At 46.9% G+C, this 19149-nt stretch overlaps 4 protein-coding genes across 4 annotated transcripts in view; 3 read left to right on the top strand and 1 right to left on the bottom strand.

The window, feature by feature from the left end:
• Positions 1-269: 269 nt before the first annotated feature.
• PGD (phosphogluconate dehydrogenase) lies at positions 270-9755 on the top strand. The gene is made up of 13 exons (XM_057375968.1): positions 270-412; positions 1404-1479; positions 1871-2050; positions 2187-2252; positions 3258-3376; positions 4409-4478; positions 4834-4968; positions 5380-5569; positions 7323-7453; positions 7917-8050; positions 8372-8471; positions 8784-8906; positions 9442-9755. Exons 1-13 carry the CDS (start codon positions 405-407, stop codon positions 9559-9561), a joined length of 1452 nt encoding a protein of 483 aa, XP_057231951.1. The 5' UTR covers positions 270-404; the 3' UTR covers positions 9562-9755.
• An 851-nt stretch (positions 9756-10606) lies between these two features.
• Positions 10607-14524, top strand: CENPS (centromere protein S). Its single transcript, XM_057375980.1, has 5 exons — positions 10607-10663; positions 11091-11214; positions 11571-11604; positions 12014-12080; positions 12821-14524. Exons 1-5 carry the CDS (start codon positions 10622-10624, stop codon positions 12974-12976), a joined length of 423 nt encoding a protein of 140 aa, XP_057231963.1. The 5' UTR covers positions 10607-10621; the 3' UTR covers positions 12977-14524.
• Positions 14525-14558: 34 nt separating this feature from the next.
• DFFA (DNA fragmentation factor subunit alpha) lies at positions 14559-17002 on the bottom strand. Its single transcript, XM_057375990.1, has 4 exons — positions 16847-17002; positions 15897-16086; positions 15423-15577; positions 14559-14762 (listed from the first exon to the last, which is right to left on the bottom strand). The coding sequence occupies exons 1-4, from the start codon at positions 17000-17002 to the stop codon at positions 14559-14561; spliced, it is 705 nt and encodes a 234-aa protein (XP_057231973.1).
• Positions 17003-17252: 250 nt separating this feature from the next.
• Positions 17253-19149, top strand: part of PEX14 (peroxisomal biogenesis factor 14) — a 66000-nt gene continuing 64103 nt past the window's right edge. Inside the window, 3 exon segments of the mRNA XM_057375967.1 lie at positions 17253-17568; positions 17571-17672; positions 17675-17724. Coding sequence (XP_057231950.1) covers positions 17268-17568; positions 17571-17672; positions 17675-17724 — 453 coding nt within the window. The 5' untranslated portion in view covers positions 17253-17267.

Here is a 19149-nt window from a genome sequence, read left to right as displayed (position 1 = left end):
CGGGGACAGTGCGGGACATCCCGGGGACAGTGCGGGACATCCCGGGGACAGCGCGGGGACAGTGCGGGGACATCGCGGGGACAGCACAGACCCGCCCCCCGCCCGCATCGCCCCCGCTCGGGCCCTTTAAGGGGGCGTGGCCGCCGGGCCATCGGCCCATGGGCGGGGGGCGGGGCTCTGCGGGGCAGCCAATAGGAGCGCTCGGCTCCGCCCCGCCCCGCCCGCGGCTGCTGCGGGAACCGGAGAGAGCCCGGAGAGGATTCCGGGAGAGCCGAGAGAACCGGAGAGAACCAGAGAACCCGGAGAGAACCAGAGAACCCGGAGAACACGGAAGCGTAGGGGAACCGAAAAACCCCAGAGAGACCAGAGCTGCGAGGGGAGCGGGAGAGCCCAGAGCCGCCGCCATGGCCGAGTGAGAGCGGGCCGGGACCGCGGGCGGGGCGGGAGCGGGGCCCGGGAGGCAGCGCTGGGCTCCTACGGGAGGGCCCTGATGCGCTGTTTGCCGGGGGGGCTCTGCCCGCTGACTCGGCACAGCCCCGGGCCCCAGGAGCGGTGCTCGCTCCCCGSTGGGTCCGGGGGTGAGGGAAGCGGCGGCGGGGGCAGGGTTCGGGATCGGTCGGTGCTGGAGTCGTGCTGTGCRGCGGGGATGTTGTTGCGAGCCGAGGATCACAGGAGGGTGGGTTCCCTTACGTGSGCTCCTTGTGAGCTGCATCGGCCTCCAGCAGGATGCCCCGTTCCCCTCGTTTTCTGCCCACCACAAAACCTTCAGCATTGCGGAAGCAAAAAGCTGCCGTAAGTTTCAGGCACGATGTTTTAGTTCAGCGTCTGTTCAGTATGGAGCTGTGATGGAGCTGGAGCCGTCAGTGGCGTATTGAGCAACTCATTTWATTCCCTGCCTGTAGTACAATGTTTTGGATTGCTTTTCCTGCACTTCCAGCTGTTCTTGRTGGCTGGGAAGAAATCACGGTGATGTGAGACACGTTGTGTGTTGTTGTGCACTCTGTGAGCCACAGGATGTGCACCTTTCTCCCGAGGGGCAGCTCTGATCTCTGCTCTGTGTGACCAGGGACAGACCCGAGCAAAGCCCGGGCTCCCCAGGGAACGGTCCCAGCCCCAGGGCTGGCTGAGCTCCAGAGCGCTTGGACAATGCTCTCAGGCWCAGGGGGAATTGTTGGGGTGTTTATGMAGGGCCAGRRGCTGGACTGCATGATCCTGTAGGTCCCTTTCARTTTGGGATATTCTGTGATTCTGCAGGCTGTTGCAGTAATAGCTGACAAAATGAACTCCAAACTCYGTGTGTGTTAGGAAGGGATGGCTGCCCTGGCAGCCTGACAGAGATGTGGATGCTACTGCTGGATCAGTGCTAGTGACTTACATGGCATTTTGGTTGTTTCACATTCCAGAGCTGACATTGCTTTGATTGGACTGGCTGTGATGGGTCAGAACCTGATTTTGAACATGAATGACCACGGCTTTGTGGTAAGTGAGGAAAARTATTGTTTAGGGAGGCTGACAGTAGCACTTGGCATTGGAGCTGAGCATTTTGGGYGCTGTTCCCCTCCTGTTCCGATGGTGTTATTTCCTCCTTCTGGTTGTGCCCTGTGCTGGCCTTTGTCCTGTTTCCAGAGAGGAGCAGCAGTGCATGCTGTGCTCAGCTGGCCCCTGATCTGTGCCTGACTTTTCCCTGCAGTTTGCCTTGTCTTGGCCATTAACCAGCGGCTCCCAAGGCACGTGCTCAGGTTCATCTCTGCCCTGTAACTGTCAGCAAGGTGGAAGTGGGAGGGCACAGGATTTGCACCTTGCTTGTATAATCTGTAGTCTGAGCTAAAGTAACTGTTCCATTTATGAACATGYTTTCTTCCTCCCCCAGGTTTGTGCTTTTAACAGGACAGTCTCCAAAGTGGATGATTTCCTGGCTAATGAGGCCAAGGGAACCAAAGTGATGGGTGCTCACAGCCTGGAGGAGATGGTSTCCAAGCTGAAGAAGCCCCGGCGCATTATCTTGCTGGTGAAGGCTGGGACTGCCGTGGATGACTTCATCAATAAACTGGTGAGGCAAACGTTTGTTTTACCTGGGCCTTCTTGCTGTCCTTTGGAGGAGTTTCCTCTGGAAGGTCTCAATTATTCAACATTAGTGAAGTTTGGAATGCATGGAGAAAACTGAAATGCTGATTTATTTTTGACAGGTACCATTGTTGGAGGCTGGAGACATCATAATTGATGGTGGGAATTCGGAGTATAGAGATACCACGGTAAGCCTTTTTCCTCCCTAAAGTGAATGAATAAAATACACACTTCTGCTTCTGATCATCATACAGCCAATTAAAAAGCAATTGAGGACTGCCCTATAAGAATGTTTTTATAGAAGTTTCCTAGATCATCACAGAAGAGTTTTTGTCATGCTTTAAAGAGTGAAGGCCTTTAGAAAATTTCTTTTTACAAGGGAGTTTTCAGGGAGATCTATAAATATCCTTAGAGTTACAAATTTGTTGTTATTTCCCAACCCGTTATGATCACTGGACAATGCAGTAAGACAGAACTGCTGTTTGGCTGTCTTGGTAATGGAAACAGCAGAATAATTGTCTGTTTGTGAGCAGGCTGTAACTGTTGAGGTTACAGAAGCTACGTTAGCCTGAGATGCTCACATGAAAATACTGCATTCAGACTGGTACTGCTAAATCTTAGAAGAGGTGCTCATATTTGTCTTTCTGATTCAACATCCTGATCTTGGAGAAGTGTTGGCCATCCCAGAGTGAACAACTCAGTGAGGGTCAGTCTTTGGAGAGCTTGCAGCTGCCCTTAGGGATCTTGGCCTGTGCTTCTCTCCCACCCAGAGGCAATTATTGCCCTTAGAGTTCTCCATGCTTGCACCTTCACTCTGCAGTGAACTCAGCAACTCCACCTTGGGCTAATCTGCCTCCCCCASATCTTTGCACAGAGCATGTGTCACCTGACACTTAATTCCGAGCCTTTTCTGGCCTCAGTACTGCTCTTTTCTATCTTATAAGGATAGAAAGCACCTTATAAGGTGCTTATAAGGACTTCTTTTTTTCACCATGTCACTTTTGCAAGGATCCACAGCAAAGCAACAGGAAGTTTCTTAATAATCACTTTGGTGTRTGTACAAACTTTCTCTAGGGTTGGTTTCTAGCATGTCCAAAGCAGAATTGAAAATCTAGGTCTGAATTGCTAACTTTTGTTTGTAAGGTTCTGGTATTAAACAAAATCAAACAGTGCTGCTCTGCTCTTTGTTCCAGAGACGTTGTAAAGAACTACAGGCAAAAGGCATCTTGTTTGTGGGAAGTGGTGTCAGTGGTGGGGAGGAGGGTGCCAGATATGGACCTTCACTCATGCCAGGAGGAGCCAAGGAGGCCTGGTAAGCATGAGACACTGTATTTGAGTGTTCAGAATGGTTTGCAACAATTCCCACTGTAAACTGAGGGAGGGAAGGAGCAGGGTGTGGGTGTGSAGAGAACAAGATATGTTGCCATCTCACTTCCTCAAGGCTGCAGATTTCTCAACCTGGCTGGGGTCATGGGGCAGTGCTGAGCCTTCATGTAAGGCAGAACAAAGGCAGGCTTTTCTTCCAGGAATCCACAGGCAAAAGTAGAACCTACAGACATCTGAAAGGATAATGTGTGCCTGGTGAAAAAGGAATTTTGCTTAAATTTTAAACAAATACTATTTCTTATTTTTTCTTTTGAGGCCATACACACTTGGGAAGCTGCTAACCATGAATCARCAGCAGCAAATGGCCCTGTAGTGACACCTGATAAAAGGAGCTGTAGTACATGTTTGTACTGACTGTTGAATGCATCAATTTATTTGCAAGTTTCTGCATGCTGTTACACTGTTTTGAACTCATGTCTCAGTAAAGGACTGCACATCATTGCTCATATTAGACTTTAYCCCTGGTTGCCCATTCTCTGCATAAATGCAGAAAGAAAAGGTGTGTCCAGGCTTTACCTGAGCTTAGTATCTCTTGATTCCCTGTCCATCTGCATTAGTGTTTCATACCTGTACCAGCCTGTTCAAATTTGATGGCACCAAGCCATCAACAACAGTAACTTGCTGCCTGATCATCTTTCCTTGAACAGCTAAGTAAGGACAGCTTCTTTGTTCAATGGAGAGGAAATTTGGGCTCCTTTGAGTGTATTAAGCTTGTCCTGCAGAGCGTTGAAAGCATGGCTTGATTGTCCCAGTGTCTTGCAAACAGTGTCTAGTTGGGTAAAACATATTTAATTGACATTTCTGTGTGGGTGGGTTATCAGGCTGCCAGCTGCCCTCACCCCAGGCTGCTTTTGACAGGTTACAGCAGGAGGCATCATGCCCATAGATTTTATTTATTTTCTCTTGTGGTGTTCGTATCCCYTGCCTGTCTGCTGAGGTGTATTCTTTCTCCCCACAGGCCCCACATCAAGACCATATTTCAAAGCATTGCTGCTAAAGTGGGATCTGGGGAACCTTGTTGTGACTGGGTAAATATTCATTTGATACTGRCCCTAATTTGGGGTTAGATCCCTGCTTAGGCAGTTTGGTTGCTGAAGCTTRTGGATGTTTGTCCATAATAAACCCAGCACAATCAGTGGTTGATTTTCTGGCTGACTGTGTTCCTTTCCAGCCTGCCATCTCTGATAACTCACCATGCACTGCAAAGACAGTTTTATGTCTGGACCATGTGCTGGGGGAGCTGAATGGTCCTGTGACCCCCCRGGTTCAGTTTGCAATGTCTTTGCTTTATGCCTTTAGGCAGAAGGGAGCCATGGACAGGTATGAAACACTGAAATGGTGGTGATGCTGTTGCTGATGGGATTTTTGGATGTTTCCTGGCAGGTGGGAGAGGAAGGTGCTGGACATTTTGTGAAGATGGTGCACAATGGGATTGAGTATGGAGACATGCAGCTGATCTGTGAGGCCTATCACCTGATGAAAGACGTGGTGGGCATGGAGCACGATGAGATGGCAAAGGTGATTTGCAGTTTTTAATGTCTTTCCTTTGTTTGTGCCATGGTGTCTGTCTGCCACTGGTGAGGTGCCAGGCTTGGGTGAAGCTGCTGATGGACATGAAGTGAATTTTCTGACATGCCTCCTGCAAGGGCAGGACACAATATTCCTGAACTTCATGTGAGGTAGGGAGCAGCAAGCATGGACAGCTGAATGCTTATAGAAGTTGTCTAAAACTCTTCCCATATTATARTTGAGTTCTCCCTAGGAAGCACCTTCATGGGTAGAGATGTGTATTACCTTGCCTGACAAGAGCTAGTGAAATATTGGGCATTATAATCAAGCAGGCAAAATATATACATAAATCAATTGAAAGATATAATAAAGACATAGCAAATTTGGATCTGTATGTATATACTTTTTCTCCTTTTTCAGGTATTTCAGGAGTGGAATAAGACAGAGTTGGACTCTTTCCTGATTGAAATCACAGCCAACATTCTCAAATTCAAAGACAGCGATGGCAAATACCTCCTGCCAAAGATCAGGGACAGTGCAGGACAAAAAGGCACAGGGAAGTGGACAGCCATTTCCGCCCTGGAATACGGTGTCCCGGTCACACTCATAGGTCAGTGGWTCTTTGATCTTCCCCACCTCCCTGTACCACAGTAAGGCATAGGAATGGGTAATCTCAGAAGTGAGCCCACAGTAGGGCTTGGCTTGCACAAGAGGCCTCTGTAGGTGTAGCTGTTCCAGCCTTTCTGCCCTGACAGCTGGCAGGGTTTTACTGTTTTTTGTTTGCTGGACTTGTTTTCACCTTGTTCCTTAAATGCTGGCAGTCCTGTTGTCACMSCTGTGTCAGTGGTGTCTCTGYAGGGCTCTGAGGACTCGGTGACAGGGGAGCATCAAGTGCTGTGCTCAAAGTGTTGTAATGCAGAGGAGCTATAAAACATCTGCAACGCATTCAGAGTGCCCTCATACCACAGCTCCACTCTGGGCTTCCTGCTGAGTAAATTAGATGAGTCAACAGCTTCTTTGCTCTCAGATTTGCTTTCATTTCCATGCTTTCTCTACCTCTTTTTCCTTTGCATTGACTGGTCGAGTTCTGAAGAAAAATTATATGCAGTAGCTGAAAGAAAGTAACTACAGTGTAGCTGTCAATGAAACATGGTTGCATTCCAACAGCAAAACAAGTTCTGAAAATGGTTTTAATATTCTAGGGCAGTTGTAGCTGTTCAATTCTAGGCTTGAAACATTGCTTCTTGCTTGTACTGTTAATATCCTCCTGTTGGGGCTCTTGCAAAGATCAAGGGTGGGGAGGACACGCCCTGATTAGTGCTCCCCGGTGCCAGGGAGCGTGGTTGGGTAATGATGAGCTGATAGGGAAGTGTGTGCCACAGTCCTTGTGCAAACGTGGCTCTTCTCAGGGCATTGCTCTGGGTGGTTTTACTGCATGAGCATGACTTGCAAACCTCTGCTTGTAAAAGCAGCGTCATGCTACTCCTGCATTTTCCTGATTTCCCTACCAGGYTGCTCCTCCCTGCTGTAGAAGGAAGTTTTTGCAGAAATGGAAATCAGCCTGTTCTGATTTAGGTGTGATGTGTCCTCCTGCTGTAGGGAGGATCCAGCGTCTTGTGAAAACATTACTCATTCCTTTTTCTTTATTGTTGTTGGTTTGATTTTGGGGTGCGGTTTTTCTTTTTTCTTTTGGTGGAAAGAACTCACTWAAAGGGTGGAACAAAATTACATTTCTTGCTTGTTTTCCTTCTGTCAGACCCTGAAAAGGAACTTTTTTGTCCCTCCTTTTACAGTATTGTGTTCAATTGCAAATAAGTGCAGCTTAAAACGGCATGATTAGGAACTGACTGAGCCAGCCTGACAAATGATATTTAGTAACCTGTGATGTTAAGTGATGTTAAGAACTTTCTTATGAACTTCTGAATACTAGTGCTAGAGGCCTCCAGAGCTGTGAATMTTATTTCATCTTATAAGTTAACCTGCTTATTTATTCTTGGTTTTAATTGTCCTTATTTTGAATGTGTATATTGTTGTCTATCTCTGATAGACAGGAAAAGATTTTAAAGTAAATTCTCAAAACTAAGAGCTGGTAAATGTTCCTGAGGATAAATTTTCATGTGGATGACTTGTGGCTTTTTTCTTTATAATTTGAAAGCTGTATCAGTCACTCCTTACCCAATGGTTGTACTGAGTGGCAGTGTTGTCCTGCAGGAATGCTGCTGGAATAATTCATTTGTGCACCTGTTATTTCATTTGTGTACATGGCTCATCATTCAGTGACACTCTGTGGTGCTCGAGTATCTCAGACATGAACAGTGATGCCCAACTTTCTAATGATCTCCTTTTTGCTGCCATTCCCAAAGGTGAAGCTGTGTTTGCACGCTGCCTGTCCTCCCTCAAGGATGAGAGAGTGCAGGCCAGCAAGCTGCTGGCTGGGCCCAAAATGACACAATTCAGTGGGAACAAGAAGGCCTTCCTGGAGGACATCCGCAAGGTGAGTCCTTGTGCTGGGTCAGAGCACGTGTGGGGTGCTGTGAACCCTGGGAGGATCTCTTGTGTTTGTRTTTCATGAGAACTGGTTCCTGCTTTCAGCACTGTGCATTGTCTAGTGATGTCCACAAAGCATAATGACACATTTCTAACCAAAGAATAGTCCAGGAGGAATTCAACTCTAAGCCACAGTGGGCAGGGACGACTAAATGGGGCACAGGGATCATAATTSATGCACAGAAGCTTGCTCACCCCTCAACACTCCTGCCTTTGCCTGGGTATTGATCTTTTGATCTCTATTGAAACCCAACTTTCCAATGAGAACAGATATTTTGGTTCACAAGTAACTGTGATGTTGTTACTGTACTCTGTTGAGATGTGGACTCTGAAGTGAGCATGTGGACTCTGAAGTTTGTTGTTCAACTTCGTGGGACTTATCTGAGAACGTGAATTTGGTTTTTTTTCAGGCCCTGTATGCTTCCAAGATCATCTCATATGCTCAAGGCTTCATGCTGCTGAGACAAGCAGCCAAAGAGTTTGGCTGGACGCTGAATTATGGTGGCATTGCACTGATGTGGAGGGGAGGCTGCATCATCCGAAGGTAACTGAGAAGAGGAGGTARCCTGGCTGCTGAGGGGAGAAGCAGCAGGCAGTTTAGTTTATGTGGTGCTTGGCTGAGAAGCCTMGAGATTTCCTTGGAAAATCCTTGGAGTTCTCTGCTGGTAAGATCCTGAGAGGCTGTAGACAACACTGAAGGTTACTGGATGACCCCACTATTCTGGTGGCTTAACTGCTGTAGGTTTTGGTCCTTGTAGTGTTTGGAATCTGAGTCTGGCTGAGTCAAATTTTGGCTTTTTAAGTTTTGGATTCTGAGCCTTTGTTGGAAAGCTGTGACATTGATTCTTGGTTTACTTTTGCCTAGTGTGTTCCTGGGAAAAATCAAAGATGCTTTTGATCGAAACCCTGAGCTCCAGAATTTGCTGTTGGATGATTTCTTTAAGAGAGCTGTTGAAAACTGTCAGGTRAGTTCCAAGGAAAGGAGAGCCTAAAAACAATCATTTATAGCCAGCATGTTCATGTGAAAGAACAGCTCGAGGCTATGGTTTGAGTGCATGCCTCAACTGTTCTCATCCTGTTGTTAACTCTGTCTTGCCATTATTTTGGATCAACCTTGTTTATRTAAAATCAGGAATCTAGTGGAGCATTTTCTCAGCCTTGGTCATTAGATTGCACATAACATGAAATAGCACACAGTTGTACCAGAGTAGTTGATGTGCCTGCACACTCCTCTGCGTGAGCACTGATCAGTTCCTTTGCCCTGCCCTCTGTCCCAGGACTCCTGGCGCCGTGTCATCAGCACTGGGGTGCAGATTGGAATCCCTATGCCCTGCTTCACTACTGCACTTGCTTTTTATGATGGGTACAGGCACGAGACATTGCCAGCTAACCTGATTCAGGTGGGTACYGAAACATCATCGTGCTGTTATTTAAATACTGCTCTAAAGGCCTCAATGGCAGTGTGTCCTCATCACTCACAATACAGATTGCCTAATATATTTCTGTTGTTTCTGAAATTCATGTCAATAAAATACTTAGAGATATCTGGATAATCAACACCAGAGTTACTGGTATAGTTGTGCCCAGTGTGTGTTCRTATTCCATCTGTGAATCAAGGGTATGTTTCACTGTTTGGATGTGAAGTGCTTTTTGTATGGAAGTTTGCACTTTTGTATGGAAGTGCTTGCTTTTTAGATTAGTACCAAGCAGAAAACATACACTTGCATTTCTGCAGAACTTAATCTAATTATTTTGATATTAGTAAATTTTGTGTTGCAGTGGTTTTCTAACAATGAGAAAATAATTTTGAATGTTATATTATTGGAGCCAAATCTTATTTCTACTATTCCTATTGTCAGGTAACGGTTAGGTGCAACTTCTACTATTCACATGACAGTGATACTTCATGTCTGCTTTTCTGTGTTCTCATTCCAGGCTCAGCGTGATTACTTTGGTGCACACACGTATGAATTGTTATCGAAGCCAGGGGCATTTATCCACACTAACTGGACAGGCCATGGAGGAAATGTGTCCTCTTCTGCTTACAATGTCTAATGGAAATCCCTCCACTTGGAGCCAAGATACTGTAGGTCTCAGATATTTCTCCTAGAATATCACTTTTTACTGTACTATGCTAGAACTTGTGTTTGGACACTTTTGTAATAACTTGTGGGTATATTTCATACATATATCTGTATCTCTCTGTATGTATCATGTAAGAAAGCTAAATAAATTTAGTTTTAAATCTGTTGAGGTGTTTTCTTTCCGCCGCTGCTGGCCAAGACTGGGTAAAATGTTTATGTGCAGTATTTAATAGAATTTATAATTATGATGAGTTTATTGTATTTTGGTGTATAAAGTCATAGGGATCAAGACAGAGATGACTGCAGTTCAGTAACTGCTGAGGTGGAGAGTGGCAGACATGGCACAGAAACTCTACACAAGTTCCAGGCACATAAAGGCCTTTCTCTCGTTGCCATGGTTTATTCCTCACAGGCTCTTACAGATTTAATTCCTGGGCTTTCAGCAGCTCGGTCTGTCATACAGAGCTCTGTGTGGAAGGGTGGGACAGGTCATGGACAAACAAAACTGGTATTCCTGTCACATTCTCCCTCAGGCTGTTGTTCCCAGTTCTGTGCTCTAGCATAAACACTTGGCATTGCTGTGTGCTTGCATTTCCCCCTCAGATCTCCCAAATCTTTGCCTCTTTGTCCCGTGGCGCAATTAAAAATACCCACAGCAGCATGCAAACTCGACTCTATTTTACACCCTCCCACTGCAATGCCACTGCCAGTCATTTTCAGGACTTCTGAAAATTCATCTGGGTGTGTGGATCTCTTTTTTTCCCTCAGAATCTGTTAAATTTTGTGCTGTGCCCACTGATTTTTGTATCAATTTTTGGCCATATATATTTCTGCTAAGACAGCTACTCAGCCATTAGTTGACTGTCTGTATAAGGTAAACTATAACTTTCAGTTTAAAGTACCTTTGCTGCCGGTCACGGAGCAGAATTCGGGAGTTCCGTACAGTAAATGTGSATGAGGGCGGAGCGGCCGCCATGGCGTCAGCGCGCGCTGGGCGGGAACCGCCAGGGCGGGAAATCGTGAGGGAGGCGATGGCGGCGGCGGGCGGGGAGGAGCGGCAGCTGCTGACACAGGTACGGAGGGGAGCGGCTGACACAGGTACGGAGGGGAGCCCTCACACGGTACCGAGGGCAGCTCCTCACACGGGTACCGAGGGGATCCCCTCACACGGGTACCGAGGGGAGCCCCTCACACGGGTACCGAGGGGATCCCTCACACGGGTACCGAGGGGAGCCCTCACACGGGTACCGAGAGCAGCCCCTCACACCGGTACCGAGGAGAGTTGCTCACACGGGTACCGAGAGCAGCTCCTCACACGGGTACCGAGGGCACTGCTCACACAGGTACCGAGGGGAGCCCTCACACGGGTACCGAGGGGAGTTCCTCACACAGGTACCAAGAGCAGCTCTTCACACGGGTACCAAGCTGCGCACGGGGTCCTGAGCGGGGCTTTGGGACCCAGCCGCTGTGTCACCGCTGCTCCTGCCTTGGTCCCTGCAGAGGCTGAAGGCGGCGGTTCACTACACGGTCGGGTGCCTGTGCCAGGAGGTGGCGGAGGACAAGGACGTGGAGTTCAGCAAGCAGAGCATCGCGGCCATCTCGGAGATCACCTTCCGGCAGTGCGGTACAGCGGCGTTTCCTGCGGTCGCTTGAAGGGTTACCTGGGGTTACCTGAAGGGTTCCCGCAGCGTTCCGTGTCTGTTCAGGAGCCATTGATGCAGATACAATGCACCGAACTGGTGTCACTGGGGCATTCTCTTGCATTATAATTTCTTTAAGTACAAGAAATACTGGTCCGACTATTCAGACCTGAAAAAAGCCTCTAGAGGGAATATTGTGTTGCACCCTACTTGTGTACGAGTGGTAGCTGGTAGCCAGCTATGGTCACTTCTCATAACTGACTTGGATAACCTGTGTGTTGTGTATCTTCCSAGTCAGAGATACCGTTTTAAAATAAATGCATCTTTGTGTTTTCCCTAGAAATCTTTGCAAAAGACCTCGAAATGTTTGCAAGGTAGGCACTGATTGTTACAAAGGGTTGTTTTTTTTTTTGTGTTAGCTCTCAGATAATCTTTTCAATACATCTTGTAAYTCAAACTTTAAAGGGCTTAGTTGGCTGCTTAAATAGTGGCTGTAAAGTTATGAAATAGAAATTCCCTGTAGGTACTCCCTGATCTTGGAAATTCATTGATGTAGTACAAGTGATTGTTTAGACTAATAATGAAGTGTGGAGATTGTGAAGTACACATATACCCTTGATAAAACATTTTTTTGTGTAGGTAGAAAAGACAGGCAGGTGTGGTTTGCTGAGTCCCTACTAAACYTCTTTAGTCAGTGAATTCAGTCTCTGAATGAGATGCTTTATGACTCCTTATGGTCAGTGTTGGCAAAAATGTTAAAGGGTGTTTTTTGATTTTATGCAGGCATGCAAAACGAACCACAATCAATACAGAAGATGTGAAGCTTTTGGCTAGAAGAAGCAATTCTTTGGTGAGATTCACTGTATTTTCTGTCTTGCAACATTCTTAAACCATTTAATTCCTAAAAGCATTTGTATGAAGGCTATAGATGATGAARAATCTGTTGCATAAGCAATTTCACCTTCTTCCTGAGGTAGATAGGYACAATCCAGTGATTGATCTTATTTTGCTTCATGCCACTATTCCTCACTGTGGTGAGGTATAACCCATCTGATTGCAGTTCAAGCAGCAGTGCTCTCGTTGCACCAGGACTGCTGGAGTTCCAGCTACAAAACTGTGATAAACAGACACAGGATTATCAATGCTGCGAGTGAATCACTTTGATTTTTCCTGATGTTGTGTTCCTTTGCTGTAGCATAAGGTCAGAAATAGCTTGAGTSTACCTCGAGGTGCTGAGTCTCCCAACATCAATGTAGGGATCATAGAATCATTGTGTTCTTTCTTGTGCTGATCTAGATGATGTTCAGTTGATTAAACTCACTAATCTGTTATAACATACGAGTATGTAGATCCATGAAAAATGTTTCCAATACTAATTTTACTTTCATGTAAGGAGATATTTTTCYTTCCATATATGATTTGAAATACACAACATGAACTTGCCTGAGAAGGCCAAGTAAATGTTTTTTTTAGTCTGTCATTTTTTTGTAACAAGAATTTGCCCTATTAATTTCTCTTCAGCATTTCTATCTAATTTCTTGTGAATAAATGAAGTTCCTCAGTAGAGACTGATTAGCATATTGTTCCCAGCTAAAATACATCACACAGAAGAGTGARGAGCTCGCATCAAGTAACATGGAGCAGAAGGAGAAGAAGAGAAAGAAGTCCAGTGCAGCTAAGGGAGAGAGAACTCCTGGGGARCAAGAGGCAGCTGTGACTGAAAATGAAGATTCCAACATGGCATGATCTATCTTTTGACCAACGTTTCAGGTTATTTTCCCTTAGTATCTTAGAAAAAGYAGAATTAACCTATTCATCTTGAAGTTTGGTACCAGTAATGAATCTTTAGATTTTTAGGTGAATGCAATTGGATTTTTGTTATTCCAAAAGTCTTTCAGCATTCAGTAAAGCTTACTGCCAAAATGCCTTAATGGTCACAAAGGGTATGTTACTAAATTAAAATCCCTTAAATAGTTTGAAACTATTCTCACTGAATCATAACTCAGTATATGCAATACCCTCCAGTATGCTACTTTATTTCTCTAGTAACTGTTGGCCTTTTTCCTTGCTTTCAGCTCTGATAGTTTTGCTCAGACATTTTGAATATTTTGTTATTAATAAGCCATATCTGTTGCTCATTGTTTTGACAATTATAAACCAGTTTTGCATGGTTTCTCAGCTGTGGCACTGCTGGGGTACAATCGTCACTGTCTGTATTCCCATTTTAAGGGAGCACTGTGGCTTAGGAGCAGAGGCAGACAGGGATCCTCACTGACCTCTCCTGGGCTAGCAGAGCCCTACCCAGTGGAAAGGGATTGTACAAAGAATGAAAAGAATTACATTCAAAGGAAACTGATTTCTAGGGGTAGCACAGCCATCCATGTTACTGCAGAAAGGCTGGAACATRAAGAGTTTGAAATAAGTAGCTATTTAAAACACCAGAAAACCTTTTAACCTGCCATGGCCTGTAATGTTGCAATCCACAAGTGTATATGGTAAGAAGCAAAACAGACTGACAAAAAGTTACCTGCAAGCATCTTCCCTAAGTCCAGTCAATTCTCACATAGTTCAACAGTAGATAAAAAGATTTTATTGATATTAGAATAAAAGACTTTAACAAATCTAAAAATAAGCCCGTTAATCCAAAAGCATCGTGACACTACACTAATGAGGAGGAGAATAACACAGCAGGCCAATTACAATTTCTTCTATCACACAGCCTTACAAAGCAAGTATTTCAACCTTGGCTGTGTTTTACATGATAAGAGCTCTTACACAGCACCCAAGAGGCAGGAATTCCTTACAGAAAAAGYACTGAAGTTAAAGAATTTTGAACTTTACTTTGATTAAATCAGTGTGAGAATTCAAGTTCCTAGATCCCAGGCTGGAGCTTAAAGCCAGGCAGCAGCTGGCTAACCCCTCTGCTCTGATCACTAATTGTGCCTCAATGTGYTTTCCAGAGATCTTCCATTTTTCTTATACTGAAAACAGGGGGAGACCAAAATAAGCAAACAGCCTGGGCCTTCAGGGGCTGTATCCACCATTATCAGATGGAAGTTTCTGCCTACCAACCAGGTATTGAAAGCTGAACACTTGCATGCTGTGCTTAGCAATAGCATTGTTCTAGTATTCTGCAAAAAGTCAAAATCCCTTTGGTTACACAAYTCAAATCACCAGAGGAGTTTAAGCCTCAGAACAATGTCCAGATTTGAGTTGTTCTATAGCCAGACCACAGGATGACCAGCAAACCRTGGTTCCCAGGATGTGTCTTTGYTTGTWTTGATTCTAATGCAAAAGCTARAACTAARTTGCAAACAGCAAAGCAGTCTCACTTTTTGCGTTTTGARCTGGGCCAGTCCCCCCAGGGAAGCGTTTTCTTGCCCTTGGACGTGCTCCGTAAGGAATGCAGAGTCTGCACTTGTTTAAGGCGTTTGGAGAGCTCCTGCTCACAGGCTTCCAGCAGAGCTGCAGCTTTCTGCTTGTCCCATCCCAGAGCCGAGGCCAGGGCTGCTGCATCTTCCTTCAGCACCAGCTGGAGCAAGGCACATTGTTAACAGTGTTTTACACTGACTCCCTGGCCACTAGCCCTCTGCYCACGTTAACAACACCAGGACAAGGCACCAAAGTTTAGTAGTGGCACTTTGGAACTGGAGATGTTCCCAGCTTTGATCACCTCTCCCGTGGGCTAGTGGACTGGGAAGAGAAAGCAGTTACTTTCTACAGCAAGGAAAAACAAGAGTAGCAAGTTCACAGCTTGAAGGAACRCCTTTCTAAATGGTTACAGTTTAGCTAGACTTTCCAATCTATATTTACAGTTTTTTCCAAAATAAGGAGGYTTTTATTTTGATTTGGGATGTATAAAAGAAATGTAGCTAGATGCCTGAGTATACAAAAAAACTCCCAAATACCCTTGCTGGTAAGACAGCTGAATGATTTGTCAGAGATCAAACCCAAAATTATTTTGTGGCTTTTGAGAGGACAGGGCAGAGTATGTGGAACAGTGTCAGCTGGCTGTTATACAGGAGCTCCGAGCTGGGGTAGTGTTATTGAGGAAGAGAAGTTAATTAAATATCAGCACTTTGAGATGGATATAATGACATCAGAGCCTCCAGAAGCAAGGACAGCTTCCCCTTTAGCCTCTTTTTCCAGAGGGAGAGATTTGCCAGAASATGGTTGTGTCATTCTCACCCACCTCTAGATCCTGACTGTCCAAGCAGAGCTCTGGAGCAGGTTTTCCTTTCAGAGCAGCAAGGACGTGGTCGCTGAGTGCTGTTGTGGCTGAGGGATCTGTGCTGCTGGTACCTGTGTCAACCACATCCATCTCCTTCCTTGATTTAGCCTCAGGTTCTGAAAAAGGAGCAGAATCAGTGCAGCCCCTGACAAATACAGYACAGGAAAAGTGGCCTGGACTGCTTTGATGGTTGTGAGATTAGTAATGTATATGTACAATCTAGGTGCATCCTGGAATTTAAGAAATCCGTCACGTTTAGAAGCACTGCAGGATCTCAGCTTTGCTCAGAGTATTCTGCTTTCAGGCTTTGTGAGAACCGTGACATGGGTGACAGGACTATGTGGTCAGAGAATTCTTACACTATACACACTCCTTATTTATTCCACTCAACCAGGAGTTGAAAACCTCCTTCTCTAGCATCCCAGTGCTCCCTACCTGCAACTTTGCTTAAGATACTGTCTTCAGTCTTCAAGGCCTCCAGATAGAGTTCCAGGAGCTGCCGTGACTGCCGCTCTTCTTCTCGTCTGTCCAGCACCTGCTGCAGGGTGTCCTGCAGCACCTGGATTTTGGTTTCACTTTGGGCAAGTTCTTCTGCCAGGTCTGAGCGTGGCACATCAATAAGCACCTTAAAACATTGAGAGTGCTCCTGAGGAACTTATTTCATGGCACTCATTGCAGTATGAACAGCATGTACAGACCCTCCTGAAACCCAAGCACATCCCACAAGGTTTCTTGCTATAGCAAGTCAGCTGAATTCTGAGAGCCTTGTAGTGGCACTCCACCAGGCAGCATTTTATACTAAAAAGCAAAAGGAAGGTGCGGAATCGTATGCAATTTGTTATTAACAGAGATCTTGAAAACTAAAGGCAAAGTACTATTTCTTCACGGTGCATGGGAATATTCAAAGGAAAGGCAAGAGCCTGGCACCTGGGAAGCTTCACATTGGGGAGAACAAGGAGGGGCAGTTATTGCCACGCCTCATCACAGACAAGGCGTTAAGCAGTCAGAAACTTTAACCAGTCAGCTCTGSAAAGTGTGAGCAGTTCTTCAAATCCCTCTGCAGCAGACAGGCCTGGCCTGCTGCTCAGCCTCTCCTCTGGACATGTTACACAGTGCCTGGTTTAAGAAATGAGGTGATCTCACTTGCCATTTGGCCAAATTTCGACTTTTTGCCCTCCCACTGCCAGAGCTGGAACAACACACTGTGAGGGATCGTCGGGGATTAAAGCCTCCTCGGACACTCCAGTGTTTCCCTTCATGGAGAAATTTGACTCTGGCACCAAGAGCCAAAATCAGCAACTGAATTAAGCCTGAGATCTTATTTCCTGAGATCAATGGATGGTGGGCAGACAGGAGGACAGGGATTGGGGGTTTCCCCACTGTACCTGGAGGTCTTCTTCAGACATCAGGATGATATTGGACAGGTCATCCTTCAGCTGCCTGGCCAGTTGCTTCCACTTCTCCGCAGCACTGTCCACTTCATCCACAGACGCCAGGARCCAGGGGGTTCCACTGTCTGCCACAAGAGTCACCAGTGTCATGGGTCATTGCCTGATGTCACYAGGTGTATTCCAAACACATCTCCCCTTCCATGTTCCTCACTCACAGCATACCTATGCTTTTGCCGGACCATTTCTCATCCTTGGCCAGTGCCACAAACTTAGTGTTAGATGGCAAGCACAAGAAGTAATCTTCATCATCCACGATGGTCCCATCTTCTGCCAGTACCAAGGTGATGGGCTCGCTGGCCTTGTCAAGAGCCAGAACACCACAAGCTGCGGAACAGAAAAAACACTTAACAAAACGATGGAAGTGACACGGCATTGCCCTTTCATCACCCCCCAGCACAAAGGACAGGGCTCGGGGGCTCAGGCCGGTCCCGGCGGGGCTCGGGGCTCACCTTTGTCGCGCAGCTCCCGCAGGCAGGACGCGGCCACGCCGTGCTGCTCCGGCCCGTCCCGCCGCCGCACCACGCAGCGCTTCAGCCGCGCCGCCATCCAGGGACGCTCGCCAATGCCCCAGGAGGGTTTCCCGGGCAGGAAAGGCACTAATGCCGCGGGAGGTGGCCCGAGAGCCCCGGCCCGGCTGACACCGGGCACTCCCGGTACCGGGGACACCCCGCGGCAGCCATCCCTSGGCCGGCCCTCGGCTCGCTATGCCTGCGGCGCGGAGCGGCGGCGGGGGCGTTCCATCGAGCGGCCGGCGGTGGATTAGTCGCCCTGGGAAGATGGCGGCTGCGGAGAGAGCGGAGCAGCCGGGGCAGGTGAGGGGACAGGGCCGGGACAGGGCCGGGACAGGGCCGGGACAGGGCTGGGACACGGCCGGGACAGGGCCGGGGGTGCCGGGGGGCTCCGGGACCCGTCCCTGTGCACTGCGGCTCCGTGCTGCACTGGGATCCTGAGCAGGGACTGTGCGGGGCTGGCTGAAAGCTGTGCAGGCCGGGCCCAGGGCACAGGCGTGTTGGCATTGAGGGGTTGTGTATGAAACTCRTAAAGCACTTCAATAGAAGAAAAATACATACAGACACCTCCAGAGAGAAAGGAGACAGTGTGCGGCTGGGTTAGAAAATGCGCTGGAGCCCTGTGCAGGATGATAGTTGGACTSGATGATCCTTGTGGGTCCCTTSTGAATCAGAATATTCTATGATTCTGTGACTAGTTAGACAAAAATATTGTCTCTGCCTTGAACTGCGAGGGAGGGARGGAGATCCTTGAGTCAAGAGCATAAAGGGGCAAAGCTGAATGGGGAAAGCAAAAGAGAAACGCTGCTGGTTTGAGTGCTCAAGAAATAGCAAAAGGCTAAGATTTTTATAAACTGGGGCATGAAATGAATGGGGCAGCCTAGAGGAAGAAACAGAAGTGTGATGTAGTTGTATATAGTTTATATTCTTATTTTGCTGAAGGCCTCTTCCAGCCTGCATTCTATGATTCTATAGCGTAGGTTTGATGTAGATGTATAGAGTGTATACATCCTGTCACTCACACGGTCTTGTTCATGATCTAAAGTCACTTGTATTTCATTGYGAGCTCAACCCATGTCAGATTTAGCGACCTGGTGGAGCTCTCTCATCTCACACTAYCCCAGACAGGCGCTGAATGTGTGGTGCCAGTGGAGTTTGGTAAAGTCCTTTCAGTGCCCTCAGGGTCCCGGTGCAGCAGCAGCAGGAGGGGAAAGGTCTGACTGTTTGAGCTCTGGAAGCAAACAGAGCACTGTTATGTACAATCACTGAAACCTGTCCAGATTCGGCCAAATCACCACGAACCTCTCTGTTCATCCCTTTGCTTTGGACTGAGGAGGCCGAGTTTGAAACTGAAATAGAAATAAATGACACAAAAATCAGTACTCTTGGGTAACCAGCCCAGAGCTGGGTTGTGAAAGGCTGGGTTACAACACTCACAGGAGGCAGGGCAGCTTTGCATCACCCGGGTGTTTTCGTGGTGCAGGTGTTACAGAACATCCCTCACACTCCAGTGAACGCTTCCAGAGTGAGACCTGAAACAATCTGTGATTGTCCACAAGGCACTTGGGCAGTCTGCTGGGCTGACAGGTTCTGAGGAACAGCTCTGGTTTATTGGCAAAGTGTCTGCCTAAAAAACGTTCAGGTTTCTTTAGAGTTTGGATAGTTTGTTTCAAGGGTCTTCCCTGCTTCAGGCGTGTGAGAAGTGCTCGAGTTCAGCTGCCAGAGGCA

Source organism: Malurus melanocephalus, unplaced genomic scaffold (assembly GCF_030028575.1).
Source record: "Malurus melanocephalus ecotype Western Australia unplaced genomic scaffold, MMel_1.1 scaffold_266, whole genome shotgun sequence".
Taxonomy (NCBI): Eukaryota; Metazoa; Chordata; class Aves; order Passeriformes; family Maluridae; genus Malurus; species Malurus melanocephalus.
This window is presented reverse-complemented; position numbering and strand designations above follow the sequence as displayed.